This window comes from Otolemur garnettii, unplaced genomic scaffold, assembly GCF_000181295.1.
Source record: "Otolemur garnettii isolate 467f Iridium unplaced genomic scaffold, OtoGar3 scaffold00034, whole genome shotgun sequence".
NCBI lineage: Eukaryota > Metazoa > Chordata > Mammalia > Primates > Galagidae > Otolemur > Otolemur garnettii.
In genome coordinates, this window is record NW_003852429.1 from 5472672 (window position 1) to 5492301 (window position 19630).

Genomic DNA, 19630 nt, shown 5'->3' on the forward strand with positions numbered 1-19630 from the left:
ATATGAAAATTTAAACAGTTCTTTCACACCATCCCCTGTGGCTTCAGTAGTTCCTTGGTTTTGACCCTCCCCCCCCCAAACACACACATTGTCTTAGTGACCTAGTGACATTAGGTCCTAAAGGTACTTTGTGTAGTCCCAGCATAATTCTTCTCTTTTGGGTGGCTCTGAGGCTAGTGGCCAAACCTCAGACTCACTGAAATTTGAGCTAGGACTGGAACCAAGGTCCAGTCCAGGACTCTTAATATCATTTTTCTATTACAGGTAACAATAAACAAGGATTCAATATTTCCCCATTTTCTAATTAGCTTGCATTTCCATGTGCATCCAGTGAGCCAACTCCCTGGGAGTTGGATTCATCACTAAATTCTACTGGTAACTTTGTTGACCTAAAACAAGAAACAAGATTGAGGACTATAGCCAAACCCTTGGACGAGCTCCAGAGAACAAAGGAGAAGCTCAAGTTTTTGAAGAAGAAAGGACAAATCAGGAGAGGGGAGGATTATAGGAGTTGTTAGAAATTCTCATTTGTTTACAGAAACAACATTGATGAGTGATTAGCTATGCCTTATTAAACTATAGTATGGTGATTGTTTGGTTAATTTATGGATACTCAGCTGGGGGATTACATAGCTCCAGGGGCTGGGCTGAGACCTGACTGCTTTTCAGTACCTTTCTGGGCTTGATAGTTTAAAGGGGTTGAATTTCTCCCATAAAAAGCTGCTTTTCTTTCTCCCCTTTTACCTTTAGTAACTAAGCATAGCATAGCTGCTGCTTCATATCACGAGTGAGCACTTGGTCACTCAGGAATCAAAGGTCCCTTTTTATTCCCACTCTTTTTTATCATTTATCTTTTAAAACCTTATTTTTATGTGCATTCTAGTTAATCCCACTTCACTGGCACAAATGCTGAGGATATAGGAAAAAGTGTGCTTGTTGCACCTGCTGTATCCTCAGGATACAGAATACTTGTGCGTCTTCTCGTCACTGGAATGTGGGTGGAGCATTCCTACAGATTCTACAGCAGAATTCCGCTGAGTGTTCTCTCATTTGACACTGTCTGCTTGGAAGTAGCCTTAGATCCACAGGTTGAGTGCTCAGTCCTGCAAGGCTGCCCCTACTTCAGAAGCTTTTGACAGGCCCCCAGTTGCTTTACTTCAGTTTCTGACCAATGGGCTATAAATGGGGGTTTCACTTAGTTTGTTAGAGTGGTTCACAGAACTCAGGGAAACACTTTTGCCTGCTGATTTATTATAAAGGATGTTGATACAGATAAAGAACCAGATGAAAGAGATGCACAAAGCAAAACAGATGGGAAGGAGCAAGGAGCTTCTTGCTCCCTCTGGATACACCAACCTTCAGGAACCTCCACGTTTTTGCCTGTCTGGGAGTTCATCCAATCCCTGCCCTTTGGGGTTTTTATGGAGGCTTCATTATATAGGCAAGATTGAGTATATTATTGCCCATTGCTGACCAATTCAGCCTTTAACCCCTTTCCCCTCTGAGGAGATTAGGGATGGACTGAAATCTCCAACCCTCTAATCACATGGTTGGTTCTTTCAGTAGAACCAACCAGTTGCCATCCTGGAGCTATCTAGGGGCCCCGCTACCAGCCATCTCATTAGTATACAAAAAACTAATGACTCTGGAGGTTTCCAGGGTTTTTAGAGCTGCATGTCAAGAAACTAGAAGAAGAGGAAATACATATTTCACAATACTGTGGATTCTTTGCAGGTTCAGTATTACAGATCGAAGTTCCAATTCCCATTCATATTTTAAAATACCTAAAAATTGAATAGTAATATTGGTGAAAGTGAACAATCAAGGAATACTGTATATAGACCCCTTTTATGTATGTGTAATCAGATAATACTAAAGCTGTGTCATACATAGTTCTTTTTGGAGGTTTTTCTTTATGGATTGGAGTGGTCACATTTTTCCAAATAGAAATCTTCTGTGACTTTTACTGAGGTGGCCTTCTTGATAAAATGCCCAAAGCTAGTGATAAGCATTCTTTTTATTTGAGAGTTCATACAGAGTTCAAACTAAGCTACTTCAGTTTTTGAATATGTTGCTGCTGATTTCATGTGGGAGAACAATTTGAATATCCTGGTAAGGCACATCTATGTAGGAACCATTTTTTTTGCTGACTTTTTTAGGTCCCTTGTGTGTCCTGGGCAGATCTCAGTGTTGGCTGAGGTTTATATTGGACTGTCATCATTTTTTGCAGATTATTAGGAGTTTGTTTCCATTTCTTTTCATTTAAGTATTTACTGTGGGTCAGGTGCTTTGGAAACACAAAAATGAATGAAACATAAATCTATCACAGAATTTGTTTTCTGTAGGCTGAGATATCTAAACAGTTGTCCATCAGAATTTGTGGGCAGTTGGTTCTAGGGCCTTTCATGGATCCCAAAAGTCCATGGATGCTCAAGTCCCGTGTATAAAATGTAGTAGTGTTTGCACATAGTACGTATGCCCTCTGGCGTACTTTAATCATCTGTACTCATATTACCTAATACAATGTAAATGCTATGGAAATACCTGTTATACTATGTTTTTTAGGGAAGAATGACAAGAAAACGTGTGAATGTTCAGTACATACGCAATTTTTTTTCCCAAATATTTGCAACTTGAGGTTGGTTGAATCCACAGATGGGGAACCCGACAGATATAGAGGCCAACAGTGTATTAATAAGTCAGTGATAAGTTAGGGGGGTGTAGTAAGATATGTATTATAAAATGTTCTGGAATTGAGAGAATGGGAGATATATTTTCACATGTGTCATCAAATAAGTCATTTGAGCTGTGCCTCAAAGATTGAATGGGATTTGGACATATGAAGATGATTGGGGGAGGTGTTTAAATAAACTTCATGCCTTAAATCATTCTGTTTCCAATATTATTCTTTATTTGGTATGAATAAGAGAGATGGAGAACCTAATTTTTTAAGGTAATGAATGTAAAAGTAATCTATGTTTACTGTGAAATATCTTGGAATATATGGACCATAAGAAGAAGAAACCCAGTGTCCGCATTACTGTTGACAGGCTGTGCACTGCCCTGTGCTCTCAGGTGCAGTCTCTTAAGTCTTAGTAATCCTTAGGTGTCAAATCATTCTACGGCCAGTTTGCTGACTAGGCCCATACAATTTTAATTTATTGTACTTTCCAGATAAAATGTATATTGAACCCCCAAATCAAAATATTCTCTATCAAACATGCTCTAAATATGCTTACTGTGTTTCTTGCTTTCTCCTTACTGCTCAGTACAGTTATTTATAAGAAATGCCCTATGTAGATGCTACTGATTTTCTCTCCTTTTCTTTCCTTCCAAGGGGAATTGATCAGGAAAGAAATTTCAGTGATACTTAGCTGGGATCATATATTTTTGTTTAGTTTTAGATTTAAGAAAAAAAGTTCTTTATTGTTAAATGCCCAATTCTTGTTTTGAATTGGGCATTTTTCCAATTGCCTCATTCTTTTACTTTTTTATTGTGGTAAAAAAAGTATGTAACAAAATTTACCATTTTATCTTTTTTTCTGTTTGTTTTGGAGACAGGATCTTGCTTTTTTGCTGGATCTTATGGTAATTCTGTGTTTGGTTTTTGAGAAGTTCTCTGCTACTTACTCTTGGACTCAAGCAATCCTTCCACCTTAGCCTCCCAAAGTGGCTGTACCATTTTGCGTTCCCATCAATAGTACGCAAAGGCTCCACATTCGCATCCTTGCTGACACTTATTGTTTTTTCTTTTTTTTCTCTTATTAAATTGTGATTTGATTTTTTTTTAATATAATAGTGGGTGTGCAGTGGTATCTCAGTATGGTTTTTATTTGCATTTCCCTAATACTTAGTGATAGTTGTTATTATCTTTTCATGTACTTACTGGCCATTTGTATATCTTCTTTTATATTTGATTGTGTAGCTTAATCTCTTTGCCCCACCTTCCACCAGTATTTCAGGTAGTTTTATTTTCTTTTTTCTTTCTTTTTCTAGAGACAGAGTCTCACTTTGTCACCTTGGTAGAGTGCTGTGGCATCACAGCTCACAGCAACCTCCAGCTCTTGGGCTTAGGCCATTCTCTTGCCTCATCCTCTGGAGTAGCTGGGACTACAGGCACCCACCACAATGCCTGGCTATTTTTTTTGTTGTTGTTGCAGTTTGGCCGGGGCTGGGTTTGAACCCGCCACCCTCAGTATGTGGGGCTGGTGCCCTACTCACTGAGCCACAGGTGCTGCCCTCAGGTAGTTTTCAATGTCATTAACAGCTATTCAGAATTATAATTTTGAATGGTTATGTATTATCCTGCCATACATCCAAATGATAAAACCTTCAAAAGTAGAACTTAACTTTACAGTTATAAATTTTATACTGATGAACATTCAAGTACATAAATTTTTTTTTTTTTAGATGTCTGGCTCTCATCAAGATGAGTTTTCAAATTCTTGATATACATATATTTCCAAATTACTTCTTAGGAAGATAATTTTACAAAACTTGATATGCTTCTAGTTGAATATCCCTTTTTCTACTTTGTAGGTGCTGAGTAGGATGGAGTTAGCTCAAAAATCTGTCTTCCCTTTCAAATGTTAACTTTTCCAGTCTCTGTCTCTAGTCTCTCTCTCGTTCCATTCTCTTCCTTTGAACTGTGGTTTGTACCTTTATTTCTTCACTGCCATTTGAAATTTGTGAGGGAATAGAGATTATACATTCAATAGATAATTTAGTTGAAAGTCTATTATAAATTTCTAAAATCTTGTAAATGAGTGCTTAGTCCACATTCTTAGTATTTCACGTAAAATCTCAGTAGGGACAAAGACTGAATTGCATACTTATAAAAGTTATGAGTTGACATGAAACCATTAAAATACTAGAAGAAAGTGTAGGGGAAACACTTGAAGAAATCGGCCTGGGTGAAAACTTTGAGGAGGACTCCCTGGGCAATTGAAGCAACATCAAAAATACACTATTGGGACCTGATCACATGAAAGAGCTTCTGCACAGCCAAGAACACACTAAGTAAAGCAAGCAGACAGCCCTCAGAATGGGAAAAGATATTTGCAGGTTATGTCTCCAACAAAGGTTTAATAACCAGAATCCATAGAGAACTCAAACATATCAGCAAGAAAAAAACAAGTGATCCCATCTCAGGATGGGCAAAGGACTTGAAGAGGAATTTCACTAAAGAAGATAGGTGCATGGCCTACAGATATATGAAAAAATGCTCTCCATCCTTAATCATCAGAGAAATGCAAATCAAAACTACTCTGAGATATCACCTAACTCCAGTAAGATTAGCCCATATCATAAAATCCCCAAACCAGAGATGCTGCCATGGATGTGGAGAAAAGGGAATACTTCTACACTGCTGGTGGGAATGCAAACTAATATGTTCCTTTTTGAAAAGACGTCTGGAGAACACTTAGAGAACTAAAAATTGACCTGCCATTTGATCCTGCAATTCCTTTATCGGGCATTTACCCAGATGACTGAAAATCACATTACAACAAAGATATTTGTATCAGAATGTTTATTGCTGCCCAATTCATAATTGCTAAATCATGGAAGAAGCCCAAGTGCCCACTGATCCACAAATGGATCAATAAACTGTGATATATGTACACCATGGAATATTATGCAGCCTTAAAGAAAGATGGAGACTTTACCTTCTTCATGTTTACGTGGATGGAGCTGGAAAATGTTCTTCTTAGCGAAGTATCACAAGAATGGAAGAAAAAATATCCAATGTACACAGCCCTACTATGAAACTATAGCTTTCATATGAAAGCTATAACCTAATTATAGCCTAAGAATATAAGGAGGGGGGAGGGGGAAAGAAAGGGGAGAGTGGATGGGTGGAGGGAGAGTGATTGGAGGGATCACCTCTATGGTTTCTCTTACAAGGGTGCAAATGAATCTTTCTAAAAGTAGAGTATAAACGTCTTAACACAATAACTAAGAAAATTGACATAAAGTCTGTGCTAACCAGTTTGATGAAAATACTTCAAATTGTATATGAATACACCACACTGTACCCCATGATTGCATTAATGTACACAGCTATCATTCAATTAAAAAAAAAAGTTATGAGTTGCATATAGCCAGTCTTCTAGATCTGGGGTTTATGATCTTTTTTTCTAAAGGGCTAGATAAATATTTTAGGCTTTGTGGCCATATAGTCTTATATTTTTCTTTTCTTTTAAAACTTTTTTTTCAATGTTTAGAAAATGCAAAAAACTTTGTTTTTTTGAGACAGCGTCGCACTTGCTCTGTCACCCAGGCAGGGGTGCAGTAGGATGATCATGGCTCAGGGCAGCCTCGAAGCCCTGGGCTCAAGCGATCCTCCTACTGCAGCCTCCTGCATGCTACCATGCCTGGCTACTTTTATTGTTTTTTTATAACAATAGGGTCTCACTGTGCCCAGGCTGGTCTTGAACTCCTGGACTCAAGCAATCCTTTCAGTAATAAGTCTCAAGCCTCCTATAGTACTAAGAATATAGGCAGGAGGGGCCTTGTCTGGCCTAGAAATGTAAAACACATTCTTACCTGAAGTCTGGGCTTTGGATTTGGCTCAAGGGCTATAGTGTGTTATCCTCTATTCTAGATCTCTTTGCAGTGATGTTGCTAGGCAACATTATTCCTTTTTGTTTGTTTGCTTGTTTCTTCATTACTCCTTTTTGGTGAAGAAATTCTTTTCTTAACCCATTTATGCCAGAGGTTGAAATGTTGGCAATTTTTGCACGATTTTTTGACAAGCTCTCAGCAGTGTAGCAGTGACTAGCTCTGTGCACCACATGGTAACATGTACCCTCAGGACATGTATGAAAAATCAGATCTTGGCAATGACCTTAAGCAGGAGGATGTAAATAACTCCTATGTCACTAACATTCCCATAATGGAACATGAAGCAAAAATCAGTTAATGCTTTTCTTTTCTTTCTTTCTTTTTTTTTTTATTTTTGAGACAAAGTTTCTCATTTTATCACCCTCAGTAGAGTGCTGTGGTGTCACAGCTCATAGCAACCTCCAACTCCTGGGCTTAGGTGATTCTCTTGCCTCAGCCTCCCAGGTAGCTGGGACTACAGGCATCTGCTACAATGCCCGGCTATTTTTTTGTTGCAGTTTGGCTGGGGCTGAGTTTGAACCTACCACCCTCAGTATATGGGGCCAGCGCCCTACCCATGGAGCCACAGGTGCCGCCCAGTGAATGCTTTTCTTATAGTATTGTAAATTCTAATAATGCTCAGGTGATTTGGTTTTGTCAAATAAATTACAGAGAGCTAGTATTTATTATTTTCATTTTTAGATGGTGACCCTGATAACTATATTGCGTATTATCGGAGAGCTACTGTCTTTTTAGCTATGGGAAAATCAAAAGCTGCACTTCCTGATTTAACTAAAGTGATTGAATTGAAGATGGATTTCACTGCAGTAAGTATCTCTAAACATTTTTTAAAGGGGAACTTAAGCGGGACTTGGTCACTATGGGACTGTAGTGATATTTAGCAATGAGGCATGCAGCACTTTTTCTAGGATGAATTTGCAGACTTAATTGTCAGACCTCATATGATGACAGGTCTGATGGCCATTCCCGAGGAAGAGTTCCAAAATTGCTTTGGAGGGTGGACTGGGCACTGGTGTCAGTGCATAGCTTCCCAAGGGAATACCTGGACGGTAACTGTAGTAATCAGCAAGGAGGTATGTAGCGCTTTTTCTAGGATGAGTTTGTGAACTTAATTGTGTGACCTTGTATGTTTTCAGTTTTCATGGGTAGAGCCAAAAGTATTTTTAAGAAAGTATACTTGAACAAAAATACACGTGTTCATTCGTTCCAGGAGTTATTCTCAGTGTAAAGTCAAAATAGGCATTGGAAAAATGAATATATATTAGTAACTTTATTAACTTATTTAGTTTTGTTCTTTGTGTTTAAAGAAAATTTATAAATCTGTAATACTCAGGATACTCTTCCTCTTTTTCCTAGGCAAGATTACAGAGAGGTCATTTGTTACTCAAACAAGGAAAACTTGATGAAGCAGAAGATGATTTTAAAAAAGTGGTAAGTTAAGTTCAAGTTATATTTGGCTCTAAGAAGATCTTATTTTGAGAGAACATATTGGACCTACTTCTTTTGTATCGAGACACTAGTAATTTTATAGATGAGTAAATAGTTTTAAAAAATAAGTAAATAGAAAATAGTCTGATTTATGTAAGTAGAATTGTAGATCCTAAAGTCATATTTGGTGCTAGACATCCAAGATTGACCTTAACAGTTAGAAGGTCAAGTATGCACAGTAGACATGGAGTCCTAACTCATTACACAGTTTACTCACCCTGCTTTGTCCTCCGTGAGAATCTAAATATGTCAGCTTAGCTGTTCTTAAAGTCCTTAATTAATCCTTACTGGGCATTGGCTGCATCTTTTTGGGAAACCCTCACTTGATGTGAGAGGAATAATAAAACAGATTCTTAATGACATTTTCCAGTCATCCATTATGGCTGCTTTACCAAGTGGAAAGTGCTTTGAGTCTGTTGGGGAATGTTATAGATTGTGTATCACTGAAGAGGGTATGTGCTAAAATGATTTAGACAGAGACAAGGCAATCTCTTTATGGCTTCATTTGGCTTGTTTTAAGACCAGCATTTTTATTTTACATAGATTTATTTCTGGAGTGATCTAGAAAGGGTATATAACCCACTGTTCATTATTTGCAATTTTTTTATAGTTTATCAAGATGCCTAATTACTATGGTGGTAACTACTATGAAAATGAAACTAAAATTTCTAACATTGTTAAACCTTTGTCATAATATTCATATGTACATACATCCAAAAACATTAGACTAAATTGTATTGAATCAGAAGCTGTCTCATGGTCTCAATAAAATCGGCTATCATTTTGAGTGTATCTGATTTCCTCTCCTATGTGGGAAGGTGCTTGAGAGCAGGCTGAAGACGGGTGATAAATGTTTTTGTTGCCTTTCACTACTCTTCTCTGCCTTTCTGCATACATTAGCTCATGAAGATTCTGAGTGGCAGACTCACTGTGTGTAGTACCAGCAATGCCTGTGAACACAGCCGAAGTGTGCTGGACCACTCTTGGACATGTACAGTCATGCTGACCGGCTGATGATGAGATTTCATCAGTTTTTAAGATTCATCTGTCTTTGAGAGAGATTGAAATGTGCTTTCCAGCTTGCTCAGCTGTGGGAACAAAGGGCAAGAAGGAGGGGGGAGGCTTAAAAGATGCCAGTGGTAAAAGGAAGTCAAACTATTACATCAGGGGAAGAGGGATCTGCCATGACTCCTAAGGTTTGGCTTCAATGATAAGTGCAGCCATTTATTGAAGATAGTGATGGGGGAGGGGAGCAGTGGGTCTCAGGCAGGAAATAGAATTCCATGTTGATCCTGTTGCTGAGATGCTATTTAGATGTCCCTGTGGAGATGACAAGTAGATAGTTACATGCCTCATGTTGGAAGTACATGTAAGAGGAATCATTAAGAATACAGGCACTGATGGCAGCGCCTGTGGCTCAAAAGGGTAGGGCGCCGGCCCCATATGCCGGAGGTGGCAGGTTCAAACCCAGCCCTGGCCAAAAATAAAAAGAATAGAGGCTCTGGAGATGACCTGAGCCACGGTTTCCTCCTGTGTAAAGTGGAGATAAACCTTTAGAGCAGGGGTCCTCAAACTTTTTAAACAGGGGGCCAGTTCACTGTCCCTCAGACCATTGGAGGGCCGGACTGCAGGCCCCAGGATGAGTCGGCTGCTAAGTAGGACAGGCAGCAGCAGCAGCAAAAACACCCAGTGGGCCAGATAAATGTCCTCAGCAGGCTGCATGTGGCCCGCGGGCCGTAGTTTGAGGATGCCTGCTTTAGAGTTTTATGTTTAGTTTTGAGTTGTGCCCAGAGCATAGAAAGCTCTCAATAAATGCTTGCCACCATCGTGGTGGATCTTCATCATCATTATCTAAAGCACGGGCTTTAGAGATAGAGACCTTTGTTTGAATTTAAGCAAGATAATCACATAATTTCTTTATCGGTAAAATGGAGATAGTAAAACCTGGCCCGTGGGTAATATTCTTAATATTCAATGAAAAAGAGAACCCCTTTGATAGATATGCAAAGTAGACATTAAAAGGGATGCCCTCTCTTTAGCAGTTTACACTTGTGGGAGAAAATGACTTCTGCACACGTGCAAGATTCTCACCACGGAGAAACTTGTAAGAGGTTGTATGAGGTGTCCAGGTAACAGGGAGCCACAGTCGGGAGACCCACCTTAGTTTTCTCTTAACTGTGTGGTGCTGGGCAAGTTGCTTGTCATCTATGAGACTCAGTATTTTCATATTTTCATTTATAACGTGGTAGCTGGCCAGGGGTTGTGACTCATACCTGTAATCCCAGCACTTTGGGAGTCAGAGGCAGGAGGATCACTTGAGGCCAGGAGTTTGAGACCAACCTGAGCAAGAGAGAGATTTCCACTTTACTAAAAAATAGAAAAATTATCTGGACATGGTGGCACATGCCTATTACTCCTAGCTACTCAGGAGGCTGAGCAGGAGGATCATTTGAGCCCAGGAGTTTGAGGTTGCAGTGAGCTATGATGATGATGATGCCACTGCACTCTAGCTCAGGTGACACAGAGAGATTCTGTCTCAAAAAAAACCCAACAAAGTTGGCTGATAGATAACATAATGGGAAATAACTTGAGCATCTTTTTAAGCGTTTATTAGCACTTTTTAGAGTACTTGCTGTGTGTTACATAAATATTTTTAAAATTTCTTAATGACTACTCTAAAGGGTGGTAAGTATTGTCCCCTTTTTGTTGGCAAAGAAAATGCCGCTAGCTTGTAGCTAATTAGTGATTAAATCAAGATTAGAGTCTAATTAGTTAATTTTTTCATTTAGACTTTTTTTGAAAGCATTAATAGTCCTAAAATCTGCTTGGAAATACAACCTAGCCACTGAGAAATGGTAAAATCTGTATTGTGTTCCTACTTTATTAGTTATCTATTGTTGGATAGTGAATTACCCAAAGTTACCAGCTTTTTCCTCGCAGTTTATGGAGTGAGGAGTCAGGCCTGGCTTAGTTGGGCCCTGTGTTACAGGGCTGCAGGCTACACTCAGCCTGCCAGAGGCTCGGCCAGTAGAGGATTTGCTACTAAACACACTTGTTTGCTGGCAGGATTCAGTTCCTCCTGAGCTGTTAGGCCAAGGGCTTCTCTTGGTTCCTTCTCACATGGGTCGCTCATAACGTATCTCACAGCACGCTCCTGGCTTCATCAGCGTAGGCAAGCGAAAACGCAAGAGAGAATGCTAGCAAGGTGGAGGTGGCAGTTTTGTGACCTAGTCAAGGAAGTGATACCCAGTTTTGTCATATTTTGTTCATTGAAAGGTGTCACCAGGTCCAGCACAGTCTCCAGGAAGACAGAGTTATAGAAGGGCAGGAGTCCTAGGAAGCCAGGGTCCCTTGGAAGGCTGCTAACCACATCCGCCAGCCACTATTTTCATTTGAGGTGCCAGAAGTAGAGTTGCAGTTGTACAAGGGGGCAGGTCACCTTTTTCATTAGGCCCCATCCCACAGTTAATATGGGTTTTTATCCAGAGGCTCAGTAACCAGGTTCATGGTAAGAAGTAAGAAATAAAATAGCGTCATGGGAAGAGCTTTGGCTGAAAGGATCAGAAGGGCAGAGGCCCAGGAAAAGCAGGGATGCCAAGGAATATGAAAAAAGGAGGAGGGAGGGACACACTGCTGGGGTGTTCTCTGCTTGCAGATGCCCTGCAGCATGAGGGCGGAGTCACTGGCCTCTTGGTAGGAGTGAAAATCTCACTGAACCCTCTTCTGAACTCTGCGGGTTTCTAAGGAAGTCCTTAGTTTGTTTCTCTAACTCTTTCTTACCTCCTGGGAAGACTTCCCCTACCCTACCCCACCCCAATTCTCTCCTGGCTCCAAAGAGCCTCCTCCCCATGACCCGAGCTCCCTCCCTCTCTCCCATTCCTGTTGTTGGATGGGAGTTAGCCCAAGTCCTCCATCCTCACTCTGGAGATTTAGGGCCTGTCCCCTCACCTTCCAGCAGGGCAGAATTATGTGGAAGAAGTTAGACTCTAATGTTTGGGAGGCAAAAAAATGCAAATTCCATGCAGAAGAGGTAGTCTCTAATACATCCTATACAAAGGGGTCACTATACGTACAGGAAACAAGTTCTCAATAAACTACTTTGATGGGGAGAAGTGTATTCTTGTACTTTTATTCTCCCCATCAAAGTAGAAGTTGATTGCACACACATATTCATATTGTTTGTAGTGTGGTCTCAGAAGTATTCAAGATCACTCTTAGGATGATAAGACAGACAGAGACAGGCATGCCAGGCTCCCAGAGCATCCCTTAAACTGAATGATTGAGGAACGCTCTCCCCCGGAGCAAGCGGAGCTCACCAATTCCAATTACCTAGACTACTTTGAGGTCTATTCTATAAAAATCAAGGGTTACAAGACAATAGAATACCTAAAATATTCTAAAGAGCAAAATGGACAGATGCAGAGCCCTTCTCCCAAAATACTATTCATACGTTTCTCATTTGGAGTGTCCTTCACACCAGGTGAGTAGTGGGAGTATATTTTAAAAATGAAGCCACCAAAAGGTGATGAAGTACGATTGACCTGTTGAGGACACAGATTTCGAGAATAACTTTCCTTTGTACCTCACCCCAAATTGGAACTCAATAATTCCCATCTTAGTAAGAATACTAGATTTCAATAATTGTTACATATAAACTATAATGTTAAGAGAACTGACCCCCAAATGCAGGCACCTGGTTTCTCTGAGACAGTAAGCTTAAGATTTTTCCATCTGAAGGGAGATTCCAAGTGTCCAGGGCTGAGGTTGGGAGTAGGGATGAACTACATGTAAAAATAAGGGATCTTATTGAGGAAATGGTCTAAAACCGTGGTGATGGTTATACACCTTGGTAAATTTAGTTTTAAAAAATTGTAGAATTATAGACTCAAAATGGATGAATTTTATGCTATATCAATTATACCTTCATAGAGTTATTTTCAAAAGAGGTAACATGCAGAGCTCTTAAAACCACATCATGAACCTTAGAGTAAGGTGTTAGTCTCTTATATTCCTTATAAATTCTTCTTTTTTTATTATACTTTAACCCCTGTGGTATCCAGTATTACTTTATCCTATACTCTAAAAAAGCTGCCCCCCTTTTTAGTTCCCTTATATTTTTCATTATTTTGGTAAAATTATTTTATGCTTAAAGAGAAATACTTAGGAAATATATATGGAAGGCAAAATAAATAAACCTCAAATTAATTTATTCTGCAGAGCTCTATGTAATAAAGTGAGAAGGGTGCTTTCCTTACTCCATTCTCTTCCCTTTCATATTCCAAAATTTGCTTCCTGGTAAGTTTGGGTGACCCAGATCTTTTGGTCTCGAGCACTCTTGTCCCATGTCAGTGCAAATAAAGATGCCTTCACTGACGCCGCCATGGCAAGGCAAGTCGTATCTCTTCACTCTTTTTACCCAGTGAACTTAAGTGTTTGCAGTGGTTGGATGTTTGTGTATATTATGGGTATTAAACTGAAGATTAGAAACCCTACTTAATTTTTTATTATTCTTCTAGCTCAAATCAAATCCAAGTGAAAATGAAGAAAAGGAAGCGCAGTCTCAGCTTATAAAATCTGATGAAATGCAACGTCTGCGTTCACAAGCACTAGAGGCTTTTGAAAATGCAGATTATACCGCTGCTATAACCTTCCTTGATAAGATTTTAGAGGTACGTTTTGACACTTTCTGCTTTTTACTGTCAGGCCTGTTTGTACACTTTGACATGTTATATACCACAGAAAACCAATACAGGGTAAAATCCTATTACTCTAGGAGTTCTAGCTTTTAAATAAAAGATTATGTTTATATAGAACAAAATTTGGATTGAAGTTTTTTTCTTTTTTTTTTTTTTTATTAAATCATAGCTGTGTACATTAATGCAATGATGGGGTACAGTGTGCTAGTTTTACACACAATCTGAAAGGACTGAAGTTTTTAATAAATGTACTGCATATATGTAGTGAGAGTTATATTTTTTTATAAAGTGCTTGATTTGCTGTGTTGGTTTGATTTTGTTAAACAGGATAAAAGATGAAAGAGTTGGTTGAAGAAAAAGGAAAAATGATATTTGAGAGGAAAGCAGAATGTTTAAGGGGAGAAGTTTCTAGGGAAGAGGAAAAATAAAAAGTTGATGGGATCCAGAGGGTTCTAAGTCCAGGTTTCTTTGCCTCCAAAGGACTTAACGATAAATGATTAAGGAGGAAGTCTACTAAAATATTCAAATGGAAGCAGTCATAATTTGTATTTACTTACCATTTCACAGTGCTTTGATGTAGAATTTCAATGAATTTTGGTTGTAAACTTGGGATATATGTAGAATAGTCATTTCTTTGATAATTCTACAGAGGATATTATATAGTACAGTAGAATTTATGTTTCATTAATTATGTTAATCTTTTATTAAGGAAAAATAAAGTTTTACTTTTTACCTTCCAGTAATTGGACTGTTCATTTTGATCTAGTTTATTATCCATATTTATGTATAATGTTGATTTTGAGATCTTCAGGAATATAAAAAGTTGATATGACTTTAGAACAGTTCTAGGAACTATGTAAAGATATGTCTGTAGGCCTTATTGGTGAGCTTTTAGGTTATATTTTGAAGAATACTACTAGTGTGTTTCCTCGTGGAGTTTTTGATAAAAACAGAAATGGTGAAGCCTCAACTTCCTAGGTTACTTTTCCTTTTTTGATTTGAGGATTTAACTTCAAGAAGGTGATATTTTACAAAAGAGAATTTCACTTAGTAGTATACTAAAAATATTTTGTGATATTAGAACCTAGATTTTATTTTTTGACTAGAAAATGGAACTGTTGATTAAGCACAAAAATCTGATAATAGAATATACTCTTCAAATGTGCCTCACTGGAAACTACTTTCTAATAGTTAATGCTATGATTTTTTATTTTTAGCATTTTGGAATTATAACTGAAGGAGATAGGAAAAGGACTTTGGTATATGTGAATATATCACTTTTTCCTTTAGTATATAAGATGTCCTTTGAGAAATTATTCTGTCACATCATTCTTGTCACATTTAAATTGTATCAGACCTTTAATATAATTTACACTGTATATCATCACATTAATTGAGGGTGTCTTATGTTGATAACTATGTAGATAAACGTGGTGTACAACAATGACTGCGTAATTTCTTGGTTCTTTCTTAAAGTCTAGTTCTTTTGTTTCTCAAGGTTTGTGTTTGGGATGCAGAACTACGAGAACTTCGGGCTGAATGTTTTATAAAAGAAGGAGAACCCAGGAAAGCTATAAGTGACTTGAAAGCTGCATCAAAACTGAAGAATGACAATACCGAGGCATTTTACAAAATCAGCACACTGTACTACCAACTAGGAGACCACGAGCTGTCCCTCAGGTCAGTTCCAGTGTCATACTGGTCTTTTTTTACTGTTGCCAGTAAGATAATAATCCCATCTTTTTCTAAAATCTTAACATTAAATTAATAAAATTATTGTGGTCAAGGTTTTTATATTCTCAATCTATTTATATATTTTGTTATCCTCCTTCCCCGTAAGTTACTCTACTTCCACATAGTTTATCTTTATGAAACTGCTTATGAAAACAAACAGGATGGCTGTTGGATTTGCAGAAACAGAATGGAGTGTTTAATATGTAACTCTACATAAGTCATTTTAATTTGAGTTAATAAATGTATGCATGGTACAATTCACACACAAAAGTATATAAGAAGTAAATTATTAAGTCACAGTGTCTTGTGTAATTGTTACAAACAGAAATACTCTCATTGTGATTTCTGTATTTTGGTATTGAAAACTACTCATTGGTTATTTTGACTTGTGATATTTTCCTTTCTTTAAATACATGAGCAGTGAAGTTCGTGAATGTCTTAAACTTGACCAGGAACATAAAAGGTGTTTTGCACACTATAAACAAGTAAAGAAGCTTAATAAGCTGATTGAGTCAGCTGAAGAGCTCATCAGAGATGGCAGGTAAGAATATGCTTGTCTCGACCTTCCATTCTTTCCTTGTATGTCTGGTTGTGGGCACAAATCAATCAAACTTATTGCTCTTTTACTTGGTAGCCGTGGAGGGTGGAGTATTCTAGATAGTCCTGGGCCTTAGTAAAACCACCAGAATTATACATTTTTGGATTAAGGAAGTATATAAATAATTGTAACTTCATAGTATCTTTAATAGCAGATTTATTCATGTTATACCTAACATATTCTTATCCATATATTATCTCCTGTATCAGGTACCAAGCTATGTACAGAGGGTACAGAAATGAACTTGATAATAGTTTTGAACTTAAGTTTATAGCTGATTGTGAGAGACAGACATATAGACTGATTGTTAAAAGATAATATGATAACCAAAGTGATAGAATGTACAGAGTATAATGTGGGTATACAGAGGGGTGTTTAATTCAATTCAGGATGGTGACAACTAGGAGTAAGAAAAGTGAAGCTTTTTGGATAATTTAGATACTTACATCCTAAAGGATTAAGGAATAAGTAGGAGTTGGCAAGAGTAAGAGGTTGTGTCTATCTGAGTGATGTTTGTAGGGAGTTTGTAGGGTGGGGCAGGAGAGTTGAAGAGAATAAAAGCATTGCACACAATACTGCCTAATGGGTAGGTTCCAACTCCCCTACTCCTAGTAACCTTTGAAAGTTGCCATCATGAGGATGCTTCACCCAAATTCCTGAACATCTTGTAAAACTATAGTACAATGTCTCGATCAGGATATTGATGTTAGTATGGTCAAGATACAGTGATTGCATCACCACGAGGATCTCTCCTGTTGACCTCGTATGGGCACATCTGCTTCCCTTCTGTTCCTACCCGTTTCTTAGCTTCCATCGGGCCCTAATCTATTCTCTGTTGGTGTAATTTTGTCATTTCGAGAATGTTATATGAATGGAAACATACAACATGTAAACTTGAAAGACTGGCTTTTTTCCTCTCTGCATATTCTGTGGAGAGTCATCCGGATTGTTGTATCAATATTTTCTTCCTGCTTGCTGCTGCGTGCTTTCTGTTGTATGGCCATGCCACAGTTTCTTTAGCTGTTTACCCATTGAAGGACATCTGGGCTATATCCAGTTTTTGGTTATTATGAATACTGTTACTTTCATGTACAGGTCTTTGTGGGAAAATAAGTCTTCAGTTCTCTGGGATAAATGCCAGCAGTGTAGTTGCCGGGGTGTATGATAGTTGCCTGTTTAGTTTATAAGAAATTGCCAATTCGATTTGCAGAGTGACTGTACCATTTTACATTTCCACCAGTAATGTCTGAAAGATCCAGTTTTTGCGTATCCTTGATAGCATTTGACATTGTTACAACTTTTTTATTTTGCCATTCTGATATGTTATGATATCTCATTGTAGTTTTAGTTTACATTTTCCTAATGGCTAATGAACACCTTATCATGTAGTTATATGCCAGGTATATATTTTCATGTCTTTAGCTCACATTCTAATTGAATTGTTTACTCTTTTACTCTTGAGTTGTGAGTTTTTTAGATTTTCTAGATACTAGTACTTTGTCAGATTTGTGGTTTGCAAATATTTTCTCCTGTTCTTCAGCTTATCATTGCATCCTCTTAACTGCCTTGTTGCTTGGTATATACACATTTCGGCTTGGTATTTGTTAAATTGGACTGACCTTCTATCATTCTATGTGGTCCCTCTCTGGTAATTTTGTTACTTTATGTGGCATCATAGCCTCTTATGCTTTCTCTAATTAATATTTGCATGGCACGTTATTTTATCATCCTGATATTTGAAGTGAATTTTTTGTGGACAGCCTATGTTGGGTCATGTTTTTTAACACACTCTTCTAATCTCTTTTACCGATGTATTTACATCATTTACTTTCAATGTAATGATTGTTAGGGCTTAATTCTGCTATTTTATTCCTTGTTTTTTGTTCTTTGTTTTTCTCTTTGCTGGCACTGATAGGGATGGGACAGTAATTTTCTCTGTAGCTCTGGAGTGGAGCTATTATTGTCAGACAGTTTTCTGCCTTGTTAGGCTGCTCCTTCCAGGGCCTTTGCCTGGGGAGAGGAGATTTCTGCTGGTTTTGTTATCACTGTTCTATACCTGTTGGCATTCTGTGTTGCTGGAATCTTCAGCTCCATGTCTGGGATACTTGAAATGAAAAAGGAATCCAGGGAACTTACAACATTCTGTTCCTCAGGTCCTGAGGTCACTAGCTAGTCTGCCTTCTTTTCTCCCCCTTTTGAATTCTTACCTTAAAAATAAAATATATATAAATGCTATTCTAGATTAATGAGGCAAAAGCAGTGTTGGAAGACGTGTGCTCATCTAGTTGAATGGAGTAGGGAGTGGAAGAGTGTATTTCCTACAGCTATGAAAGTAGAAAATAGAATTTCACTGTTGCTTATCATGATTTCCTCACATAATAGATACACAGATGCGACTAGCAAGTACGAATCTGTCATGAAAACAGAACCAAGTATTGTTGAGTACACAGTTCGTTCAAAAGAAAGGATTTGCCACTGCTTCTCTAAGGTAACAGTTGACTTGTTCCCAGAAATGAAAAAATTTAACATGTGGAATAGCAGCCATAAATCATTTTCTCACATTTACTTTTAGGACGAGAAGCCTGTTGAAGCTATTAGAATATGTTCTGAGGTCTTACAGCTGGAACCTGACAATGTGAATGCTCTGAAAGATCGAGCAGAGGCCTATTTAATAGAAGAAATGTACGACGAAGGTAAATCTTTAAGGAATTTGATTTCCAGTTTCTAATAGTGGATAATCTGAAATCATCAGATGTTCAGTTTCCTTTTACTTAGAACAAGTTTACCAGAGTACCTGGCAGTGTTGATAGTTTTAGAAAACTGGTGAAGAACTTGGAAATTATTTGTCTTTTTGTGGATGAAACTTGAAAAGTATACTGTGTGAAGAAAAGGTTCTGCTACTGAAAGCAGTTCAGTGGAATGTAAAAATAAAAATAAAAATTTTAGTTTTGTGGCTTGGCGCCTGTAGCACAGTGGTTATGGTGCCAGCCACGTACACCAAGGCTAGCGGGTTTGAACCCAGCCCAGACCAGCTAAACAACAATGACAACTGCAACAAAAAATAGCTGGGCATTGTGTCAGGTGCCTATAGTCCCAGCTACTGGGAGGCTGAGACAAGATAATCGCTTAAGCCCGAGAGTTTGAGGTTGCTGTGAGCTGTGATGCCACAGCATTCTACCGAGGGTGATATAGCGAGACTCTGTCTCAAAAAAAAAAAAATTTAGCTTTGTTGTAGACAAGCTAGGAAAGACAACAAAATAGAAAATTTGAAGTATAAATCTCATATCAGAGGTAGTCATTGTTCATTTTGGATTTGTATCTTTCCATATTTTTGTGCACTTCTATTTCTATATATATTATGTGTATTTATACATACTTTGTGCATAGATGCAGTATGCATGACGTATATGTGCAGAAAGCATACATATATATCATGTAGGCCTAATCTAAATTATCCTATATGACACCTGGCTGTTCAGTGACATTAGGA

At 38.1% G+C, this 19630-nt stretch overlaps 1 protein-coding gene across 1 annotated transcript in view; it reads left to right on the forward strand.

Annotated features, from left to right (window-relative positions):
* The window catches only part of DNAJC3 (DnaJ heat shock protein family (Hsp40) member C3), an 86578-nt gene that overhangs the window by 46028 nt on the left and 20920 nt on the right, over window positions 1-19630 (forward strand). Inside the window, exons 3-9 of the mRNA XM_003789579.3 lie at window positions 7306-7430; window positions 7981-8055; window positions 13629-13781; window positions 15307-15488; window positions 15964-16083; window positions 18523-18628; window positions 18713-18833. Coding sequence (XP_003789627.1) covers window positions 7306-7430; window positions 7981-8055; window positions 13629-13781; window positions 15307-15488; window positions 15964-16083; window positions 18523-18628; window positions 18713-18833 — 882 coding nt within the window. The remainder of the gene's footprint in view (window positions 1-7305; window positions 7431-7980; window positions 8056-13628; window positions 13782-15306; window positions 15489-15963; window positions 16084-18522; window positions 18629-18712; window positions 18834-19630) is intronic.